Source organism: Globicephala melas, chromosome X (genome assembly GCF_963455315.2).
Source record: "Globicephala melas chromosome X, mGloMel1.2, whole genome shotgun sequence".
In the NCBI taxonomy this organism is placed as follows: domain Eukaryota; kingdom Metazoa; phylum Chordata; class Mammalia; order Artiodactyla; family Delphinidae; genus Globicephala; species Globicephala melas.
The window spans coordinates 67,276,618-67,287,309 of record NC_083335.1 but is presented as its reverse complement, the minus strand read 5'-3'; the positions used below and the strand labels follow the sequence as shown (position 1 = coordinate 67,287,309).

Sequence of the window (10,692 nt, the reverse complement as noted above, 5' to 3'; positions counted from 1 at the left end):
CACTGTTGTAAGAGACCCAGGGCTTAAAATGAGGAACAGATCTAAACAGCTGGCCCTTTGCATCAGGGGCACCTCTTCTTGAGACTGGCAAGCAAACATGGTTTTGCAGTCCTAAGGAATGGAACTGAGGACTGAATGCTGTGGCAGCTGGAGAATGATAGAGGACTAAGTCCAAGCAAGTGCATTGCTTTGCAACATCAAGAGCCCATAACTAACTCTATACTGATCTGTATCCAGAGCTGGACACAGACGTGGGAAAAACAGATGAGCCAGGCTTGTGTATGCGTAGTGTAATGAAGACCAAAGAGGGCAATCATTTCTTTAAAAAAGGCTAAGAGAACAGGGTAAATGAGGTCCCAGCCAAGTAAGGGAGCTTGGCCTTATGGGCCTCCCTGGCTCTCTCCATTCTTCAGTTACTTGCTGCTCCTTCTTTGCCAAGTTTGATGTGTTCTCCCTCCCACCACCACCCAGGTCCGGCCTATAGGAGACACAGATTCACATCCCAGAATGCCCAAGCCTGCCTGAAAATTCAATCTACTTTTCATGTTATAAAGTAGAAAGGAAAATGTAAATCAAAGCAAACGAACAAACCCAAACCCAAACCACAACAAACACTAAAAAGGCTTTTAATTACGTAGCATTATTTCTAAGTACAGACTTTCCCAATCACATCACTTAGAGATCATTTTATCCACTGCTCTGTTTGGCTGCCAGTCTCTTGTCTCTCTCCTCAGCAATGGTAAGGCGGATACCCTTTCCACGAGGAAGAGAGATCCATGGTTTGTTGCCCTGGAGGAGAAAACAAGGAGAATCAAAACCTGCTACACACCATCAACGGGTTGGCACATGCTACATTTGTCTTCTCATCTAGAGGAACAGAGACGCCTGTCTGTGAAAACACTCAGCAACAGTCAGGCAGTCTTAAGACACTTGGATGCTGGTTTATCAGAAACACCCACTTTAAACTTGTTGCCCGTATCTGTAGATGCAAACTACAATACCCTTCATAATTAGTCTCAGAAGTACTGAAATAGTGCCCAAGGCCAAGCATTAGTTCCAAAAAGCACCGCCCCCTGCCCCAACACAGGCACAAATGAAAGAACCTAACTATAAGGCATATTCATCCCATTACTGGCACTTTCCACCAACCCAGGTGTGAACTGGTCCGCCGCTGATTCTCTGACACTGAAAACGCACAGATCTGCCTCAGCCCTGTTGTGAGCCCTATCCCAGAGGAGGCTTTACACTAGGTTCAGCAGAGCCAGCAGGAGCCAGGCACTGCAATCCCAGCCAGTACCTGCATTGTACAGGTTTCTCTGGACTAGGCAGAAGACAGAGAGACCCAGACTTACTTTGCCAATAACGAAAATGTTGGAGAGCCGGGTGGCAAAGCTATTGCCGTTGGCATCTTTCACATGAACTACATCAAAAGAACCAGGATGTCTCTCCCGGTTAGTGATCACACCAATTCTTCCCAGGTTAGCACCTCCAGTCACCATGCACAGGTTACCTAGGCAGGAAGGAACAGACAATCTGCTCAGAGCAAGGAACCGTGCCTTGTGTAGTGAATGAGAGACAGGTCTGCAACAAAGTTAATCTTTTTTTCCCAGTTGAATTCACTTCCATGGATCTGTTACCCAAGCTAGAACTCTCAGGGCCCTCTTTTAAGATTTCCCCTATCCTTCCTGTACAGCTAATAAATGTAATAAACTCCACTGCACCCACCTCACTAGGTCCTTACCATGTCTTGCCTGGACTACTGCTGTTCCTCCAAGGCACAATTCTCTGCTACTGTTGTGAACAGATATGGGGGGTGATGACAGCATTACAAAGGGCTGTTATCTCAATTAAGTTTGTTCTGCTTTTTTGTTAGACTTCCCTGCCCAGCCCTCAAGCCACTTCCATGGATGGGGAGGCTTTTGAGATCTGGAGCAGGCCTGAGAACGTGTTATACAAGACCTCATCTCTGCCACACAGAATATTCTAAGCACTTGGATCCCTGAGGTAAAAATACCATACACCTGGGCATTGGAGCAGTTACCTGTTCACAGCTTCTCACAACTCCCCACTGAAAACATTCTTAGCTGACTTCCCTCCCCACAATTCAGAACATATTCCTCTCTCTAACCCTCATTGCCACCACAAAGCCATGCCAAAATGAGACACCATAAGGGCTTACAGATTCTCTGAACATTTCTTAAAACTAAGAGTTGCCTCCTTCCCAATCCGTTACTACATCAACAAAAGACATCTAGCTTTTGTTGCTAACTAGGCGCACATCAGAATCACCTCAAGCCCCCCAAACGCCAAACAAAACCCTGTACCCAGGCCCTGCGCAAGTCATAGGGCTTGATTAAATTAACTTAAAAATAAAAGTAAAGAACAGCTCTTATGTCTGGCCTTTAAAGAGAATGCTTAAGTAGCACAGCCTGCTTACCAGTGTCAAATTTGATGAAATCAGTTATCTTGCCAGTCTCCAAATCAATCTGAATGGTGTCATTCACCTTGATGAGGGGATCAGGGTAGCGGATGGTGCGAGCATCATGGGTCACCAGATGAGGGATTCCTTTTGTCCCCACAAAGATCTTTCTCACTTTGCATAACTTATACTGAAACACATGGGTTACCCACATTAGTCTAGCTCACATGCACTATGCTCCAGAGTACAGTTCTTTCAAAGCCACAAATCACCAGCTTAAAGGTGCAACCAGCAGCTGAAGGTACCAGCCCCCACACAGAACAGGCTGTTTCCTGAGCTGCAGCTGAATAATGGGGTCCCTGACTTTTCTTCCCACTCCCCCATAAATTCATCTTGCACACTGCCCCCTTCTAGGCCAGCCTTCTTATTTCTTATTATGTATTTCCTCTGTAGTACTGCATCACCCCCAAGGTTAAAAGTTCAAAGCACTTAAGGCCTCACAACCTCAAACTCCCAGGTGGAGGGATGATCACCACCATTTCCTCCCTGCTCCAATGCAAATCACCTCCCCTTCCCCAGGCCGTTTAAGTCTCAAGGGGCATCTGAATTCTTCCCTCCAACTCACCCAGACAGCTAACAAGTGCCTCTTAATGGCTCCCTCTACATCACAATTGAGTTTTGTCTCACAAACTGCAATTGTATTACCAGTTCATCTAATCAACAATTTCACAAAGCATTTCACTCCAAGACATCCTTTAAGTAAATCAAATCACCTTGATGCCAATGGACATGCCCTCCAGCCTGCTGGTAACAAGGTAGCTAAGGAAATTAGCTGATTCATCCAATTGAATTAACCTTCACTTACAGCCAATAATTCAAGAAGCCATGAACTTTTGCATAAAACCATCACAACAAACTGGATTAAATAATCAATGTCTGTAACCTTTTTTGAGTTACCTCAAACTAGTGCCCCGAGGGTTACTGGTCCCCTCCACTAATACCTTTCCCCTCCCCAGAGTAAAGCTAGACAAAGGGCCAGTAGGATTGAACTAGATATTGGTTTTCTGGCCCTTTATCCTTAAAGGACCCATACTTCAGATACTCAAACGTTCCTAGGAATCACTCTCCTTGCCTCAAAAAAAGGCAAGCAGAAGTCACTGCTCAGCTAGAATTCGTTTCTGCCATAAAAAGCACTCTGTTGGGGCTTCCCTGGTAGCATAGTGGTTGAGAGTCCGCCTGCCGATGCAGGGGACACGGGTTCATGTCCCGGTCCGGGAAGATCCCACATGCCGCGGAGCGGCTGGGCCCGTGAGCCATGGCCGCTGAGCCTGCGCGCGTCCGGAGCCTGTGCTCCGCAACGGGAGAGGACACAACAGTGCGAGGCCTGCGTACCGCAAAAAAAAAAAAAAAAAAAAAAAAAGCACCCTGTTGAGGATGTTAACTTGACTGGCTGTTTCTAGGTATAAGATTATGAGTAATTCTAATCTACCTACCTCACCACAATGGATCAGTCCACGTACTTAATAACTTAGAATCAAGTACTTTTACTAAAGGAAGGCCCAGCCTGCTTGCCACACTCACCTTGGCCTCCTCAGGTGTAATACGATGAACAGCAAAGCGACCCTTGGTGTCATAGATCAGACGAAAATTCTCTCCAGTCTTGTCAATGCTGATGACATCTGATATCAAATGGTAATAACTAAGGTTACTATAGTGACCCCCAGTAACCCCATGCTGAACAATAACCACACTATAAGGGAAAAAAAACCCCGTATGCTTCCCATTTCGAATATTAACAAGGATTCCTAAGATCAATGATGGCTAGCTAATCTTTAATTTTCAAAACCCTGTTTTTATGACCCGTAAAATCTGAAGTGAATTGAAATTTGGTTTTGAGAAATGATTTATGATTTGCAGCCCTACAATATGGAAGTAAAACTCTTGAGAGGGAAAGTCATGCTTTATTTCTGAGACTGAAAAAGCCCACCACTTTAGAGAGGGAGATAAAAAAAAATCAAGGAAAAAAAAATCAAGGAGCACCAAGTGCCCACCATTAACCACTTACCCATAAAACCAGCAGGGTAGGTTATATCGGTGCGGACCTTGCCATCAATCTTAATGAAACGCTGCATGCAGATCTTCTTTACTTCATCTCCTGTTAGGGCATATTTAAGTCTGTTCCTTAGGAAAATAATTAGGGGGAGACATTCCCTCAGCTTGTGAGGACCGGTAGATGGACGAGGAGCCTGTAAAATGATTTTAAAAGTTATCTTAGGGCTTCCCTGGTGGCGCAGTGGTTGAGAGTCCGCCTGCCAATGAGGGGGACATGGGTTCGAGCCCTGGTCTGGGAGGATCCCATGTGCCGTGGAGCAACTGGGCCCGTGCACCACAGCTGCTGGGCCTGTGCTCTGGAGCCCACGGGCCACAACTATTGGGCCCGCGCTCTGCAACAAGAGAAGCCACCACAATGAGAGGCCCACGCACTGCAACCAAGAGTAGTCCCCGCTCGCTGCAACTAGAAAAAGCCCACGCACAGCCACGAAGACACAGTGCAGAAAAAAAAAAAAGTTATCTTAAACTATTGGTGGGATTCACTCAAACTACCCCTCAAGTCCTGAGATTCACCAGACTATCACCCGCCCCCCCCCAACTGGGGTAAACAAGAGGTATTCAAAGTGTGCAAAACTATTCCAGACCTTTAAAGTTTTACAGCATTTTCCTTTCAGAGGACCAGGCCCGTTAAGAACATTTGAGGTCCTGCATACATGTGGTATGTGGAAGAAATGAGGCACAGAATTATTAGGTAAGAGGTGGGGCACAGCTAGATAACACAGGGCCCTTAAGAAGAGAGTAACTCAGGATACAGTAATCAGGGATGCCTGACACATAAAGGAGCAGTATAGAGTGTGTCCCTTAAATACATCAATCATATCTGGATAAAACTGTAAAAGGCACGTCCCTTAAGATATTTACAACACAAAAAACATGCTTACAATATAATGATACTTACAAACACACCAGTCAGTTTATCCAGCATCCAATGCTTTGGAGCTGCTACGCGCTTCAGGTGCTTCTTGGGACCACGAGCCTGAAGGAGTTTTCGATTTTAATACTGTTAAACAGTTTCAGGTCTTTTCAAGAACAGTTTACACAACTACAACTATTCTCTAAAGACCAGCATCTGTTTCCTCTTCAGCAAAATGTGGACAATGTAAAAAGCACAGGGCCGTGATTAAAGGCGGAGAAGCAAATGTATACATAGCATACAGCAAAATACTGTAGGTTTCACAAACTGCAACCAGCATTCTCATTGTACAGAGAACGTTAACTGTCTTTAAAAACAATTTTTCCAATTATTTATGTTACCACTTAAAAGTGCATATGCTTCTAGAGGCTGTTTTTACTAGGACATTATGCTGGTGAAATAGCCAGGGGTTGGACCTCCTGGCACACAGCCAGCCAGCAACAGAATCTGTGCTTCTACTTATCAAACAGACAATTTCTCGAAATATGTCAGGTTTTAAAGTGTTAGATGCGAGACTTAATCTGACCTCAGCACAACCACGTGCCAACAGTGGCTTACTCAAACTCTAAAGGTGAGATCACTTTTCACCTTAAAATGCAGAAGAAAACCTTTTTAATGCCGTATACAGAGGCTTACTGGCCACACTACGTAAAGTCAGGCCGTGCCAAAAACACGACGGAAAAACTCTCCACCCTCCCCGGGCCCGACGTCTGTCCTCTGGGCCCACCCGGGGCTCCAGCCTGGTAAGCAAGACGCTCCTCCCAGGGCCGCATGATGCGTGATCGGGTGTGGCCGGCCGGGAGACCGAGGCCTTCTCGCCAGCCGAACCGATCATCCCCCAACCACCCATCGCCAACAGCCGGTGTTCGCCCTAGCCCTCGAGCACCCCTGGGCCCACCCCACCAATCGCTCTCCCTTCGCCTCCGCCTGACCACCCCCTGCGGGAGCCCCGCAGCCCCTGGTAGCCCCAGCCCTTGGTGGATGGAGGCTGATGAGTCCCAAGAGCTCGCAAAGAAGCTGCCTTACCATGGCTGCGCTAGGCACGGAAAGAGGCCCACCTACTTCCGGAGCGCCGAGAAAAGAGGTTGCACGGCTGCGCGCGCCGGGGCTTCGGACGCTCCGCCCAGCTCCGCCTAGCTCCGCCTTTTCGCGGCGCGCGGGGACGCTATCTTGCCACCTGCTGGTGGGAGGTCAGAGGTCCGGGGCTTGGGAACAGCTGCCGAAAAAGGGGTGTCTCCCAAGGGCGAGTTCCTCCCTCCCTTTACGCCCTCCCCCGTCCAGTGTTTCCCAAGCGCCTCTGGGGCGCCTGATTCTGTGTGAGGTGCTGGACAAACAAAGATGAGGTAGACAAGCTCCCTGTCTTTAAGGAGAGGGCAAAGTGAGGCTACTTAAGGTCCACATATACATGATCATATAATCAATAGAATACATTGACATGAATAAGGTCCTACTGTATAGCACAGGGAACTAAGTTCAATATCTTGTAACAAACTGTAACGGAAAAGAATCTGAAAAGGAATATATATATATATACACATATACATATATGTGTATATATATATATATCTGAATCACTTTGCTGTACTCCAGAAACTAACACAATTTTGTAAATCTACTATACTTCAAATAAATAAATAAAATTTAAAAAAGAATACATTGAAATGAATATCTAATATTATTTCTTAAACATATATCTTGTCTGCTTCTTCTTCCAAGTTCCTTCAAGCCAGTCAACCTGCCCATACTGTAAATTGGGAAGAATCAATATTTTTTTCTCTCCCTTCTCTGCAGATTACCGAGGGGGTGGAGTGTAAGGGGTGGGAGGGTAGGATCTCTGCTTGAACTCTGCCCCTCGATTTCTGTACAACGCATTTAGCACTTACCATAAAGTCTCAGGGACGAGAGGGAACATTAGAGACCATCCAGTTATCTAACTAAAACTTAGATCCGATCCTGTGATTTCCCTACTTTGAAACTGCCCTTGGGCCTCCTGCCTAGCCCCTCAGGTCCCTCTGCCCGTCACCTCCTGTCTCCTGCACCCAGACACCCATTGCTCCCTTACCCTATCCCAAACCTCAAAGCTTAAGCCACTCCAAGGTATTACTGCTCTGACAAAGCCGCCTCTTTCAAGCCTCCTGCCTGTGGACCCGATGATCCCTCAGCTTGGAACTGCCATGAATAGCCCAACCCCCTTCCTGGGCACCTAATCCCACTTGTCAGCCTTGGAGATGCATACAGCTCAGGTCCCTCTGGCTCTGTGAGCCCCGGGTCCCCTCAGGCAGGGTGAATCCCACATTCTTCCGTCCCAGAGCCCTCAGTTCAAACTCCTCGTCTGTCCTCCACTAGACTGTGAGTATCTCCATGAAAGAGCCTGCCTAATTCACCTTTGCCACCTAACAGAGAGCTTAGCGCTATGTCCAGCACTTGGTAAATACTTGTTCAATGAACAAACTGAGTCAACATCCCACTCATTGTGCCAAGTCTCACTGTACTATCCCTGAGAGCATCCAGCCTCTGCCTGACCTCCTCCCACCATGGGTCAAGCTCCTAACCGAGGAGGTTCCATTTTACATGTCTCTGTCTCTGCCCTCCACTCCATCCCCCAGCAGTCTGCAGAGGAGCAAGAGAGAAAAAAATGGTTGGCTCTTTTCAATCAGACAGTATTCACTAGGAGGGCAGGGACTCCTCTTTGTCTAAAACTAGATCCATAGTAAAGCATGCTATAGATGATTATTAGCAAGAAGGGGCAATTGATTGGAGGTGGGGATTAGAGAGAGAGAAGATGATGAGACAATAGAAGGTGCATTTTGAGGTATTCAGTCTGAGGGCATTGGGAAGATGGTGGTGCAGCCAACAGATATGATGGGGGTTCACTTGGGAGTGAGGAAAGACCATGGGACTTCCAGCTTGAGAGGATAGGAAAAATGTCTGGTTAGAGCTGAAGATCTTACTTAAGATCACGCAGCTAGCTGGGAGTGGGGGATGGGGTAGGGAGGCTGGTCTCTTGCCTCCCAGGTCAGTGGTTGGTTTGTTTTTGTACCACAGCTTGTCAAAGGACTTGACGGAATCAAAGCATTTTCAGTATATTTTTTTCTCTGTCAATTTGTATTTATGGACAAATGACATTCTAACAACAATAAAGGGAATTGGGAAAGAGCTAAGAAAATCACAAAACAGTACATCCCCAAACACCCTAAACACATCATCTGTATTCATTTGTTCCTGTTCCTGTTCTCATTCTGATCAGTTTGTGTGCATGCATACTTTTACATAATTTTAGGCCTAGCGTACAGACTATTTTGTATTCTGCTTTTATTATATTATAAAAACTTTCTGAGTTGCTACATAATCTTCATAATGAGTATTTTAACAGCTGCATCATATTCCATTAAATGGATATCCCATAATTAATAAAAGTTCTTTATTGTTGAACATTTAGTTTTTTGTACCTTTTCTTTATTATGAATGTTGCTACAGAGAACAGTTTCCTTTATATGGCTTTTTCCTTCAGTGGAATGATTACCTTAGAATAAAACCATTCCTTCACCCAACATTTATTGAGTGCCTACTCTGTGTCAAGCTCTGTATTATGAGCCAGGGAAATAGAGATAATTAAGATCTAGTTCCTGCTCTCAAGGAATTCACATTACAATGGGAGAGGCAGGCTGGGAGGAGGGGACGGAAAGCCAGGAGAAGATCTTCAGAGGAAAGATGGTGGCGAGGCAGTTTGGAACACGAAGGGCTGTTAAAGCTTAAGAATTTGGACTTTAACCTGTAGGTAGACAATGGGGAGCCGCTGAAAGATTTTAAAGAGGACGGGATCAGCTTTGTGCTTTAGAAAGATAACTCTGACTGCTCCTTGTAGAATGGTTTGAAGGAAGTGTGAGTGGCTTGGAGGAGATGGGCCAGGGCTGTTTCAACAACACAAGCAAGAAACAGAAGGGTGGGACCCAGGTCTGTGATTGTGGGGAGGAGGAGGAGGAAGAGGGGGGAAATTCAAAAGACATTGCAGATGGAGTATTGGCAGGATCTGACTGGGAAATGACGTTTGTGCAGCGGTGAGGGACAAGGAGGTAATTAGGATGATTCCCAGGTTTCTGGCTTGGTGACTCAGTGGTACATTCACTGGGAACTACTGAGGGGGAGGGGGCACCAGCTGGAGATGTTTTATAGACACAAGTCTGAGCTCAGGTATATGGTCTGGGCTGGAGACTCCCGTTTGGGAGAACTGGTACATCTGTGCTTAGTCCATGGGAGCGGTTGGCAGTAGCTGTTGGAAAGGCAACACTGTGTTAAGAGTCTGAACACTTTGATAGTGGTGTATGTGTATTGCCAAAAACCTTCCTCAGAGCATCCTTGCAATTTTACTATACTCGTGTCAGCCTGGTAATCACTTATTTTTAACTTTTACTAACGTAATTGTTTTAATTTGCACTTCAAAAAATCACTAGTGAGGTTAAACATTTTGCCATACACTTCTTTACTCGTTCCATTACCCCTTGTGTGAAGTATCTCTGCCCATTAATCTTTGGGGGACGTGTTTTTTAAAAAATATTTATGTATTTATTTGGCTGCACTGTGTCTTAGTTGCGGCATGCGGGATCTTTAGTTGAGGCATGCGGGATCTTTAGATGTGGCATGTGGGATGGAACCCAGGCCCCCTGCATTGGGAGCTTGGAGTCTTAACCACTGGACCACCAGGGAAGTCCCTGAGGGATGTGTTTTTCTGATCAATTTGCATGAGTGCTTTATAGATCACAGAAATTCATCTTTTGTCATATTTGAGGCAGATATTTTTACCAATTAGTTACTTTCCTTTTGGTTATATTTTTCTATGTACAAAGTTTCAAAGTTTTATATAGCCAGATCTGTTGATCTTTTCTCTTGTAATTTCTTCTCGTCATTTCAAAGCTTAGAAGGTTACCCTCAGTTCAAAGATCTGCTAAATACTCAATTCTATTTAATAACATGTATTTAATTCTTTATCAACTTGGGGTTGATAAAGATAAATAGAATAAAAGATAAACTGAAAAAAATCTAGTTTTTCCCCAAATGCCGAATCAATTTTCTCACTGTAATATATTGAATGATCTTTGTTTTCTCTGTTGTTTTGTAAGAACTGCTTTAGCATTTCATAAATGAAATCATGTAGTGCATGGTGAGTAGGGAACTGAGATGTACATCCCCAGCATCCTGTCCCAGATTGCCAGAGGGAAGTTATGTGTATGAGTGGTTCATGTTCATAAGT

At 45.3% G+C, this 10,692-nt stretch overlaps 1 protein-coding gene across 1 annotated transcript; it reads right to left on the bottom strand.

Moving 5' to 3' along the window:
- Positions 1-610: 610 nt before the first annotated feature.
- Positions 611-6,551, bottom strand: RPS4X (ribosomal protein S4 X-linked). The gene is made up of 7 exons (XM_030851035.2): positions 6,471-6,551; positions 5,430-5,507; positions 4,485-4,665; positions 4,001-4,098; positions 2,438-2,609; positions 1,353-1,510; positions 611-789 (listed from the first exon to the last, which is right to left on the bottom strand). The coding sequence occupies exons 1-7, from the start codon at positions 6,471-6,473 to the stop codon at positions 688-690; spliced, it is 792 nt and encodes a 263-aa protein (XP_030706895.1). The 5' UTR covers positions 6,474-6,551; the 3' UTR covers positions 611-687.
- Positions 6,552-10,692: the final 4,141 nt, after the last annotated feature.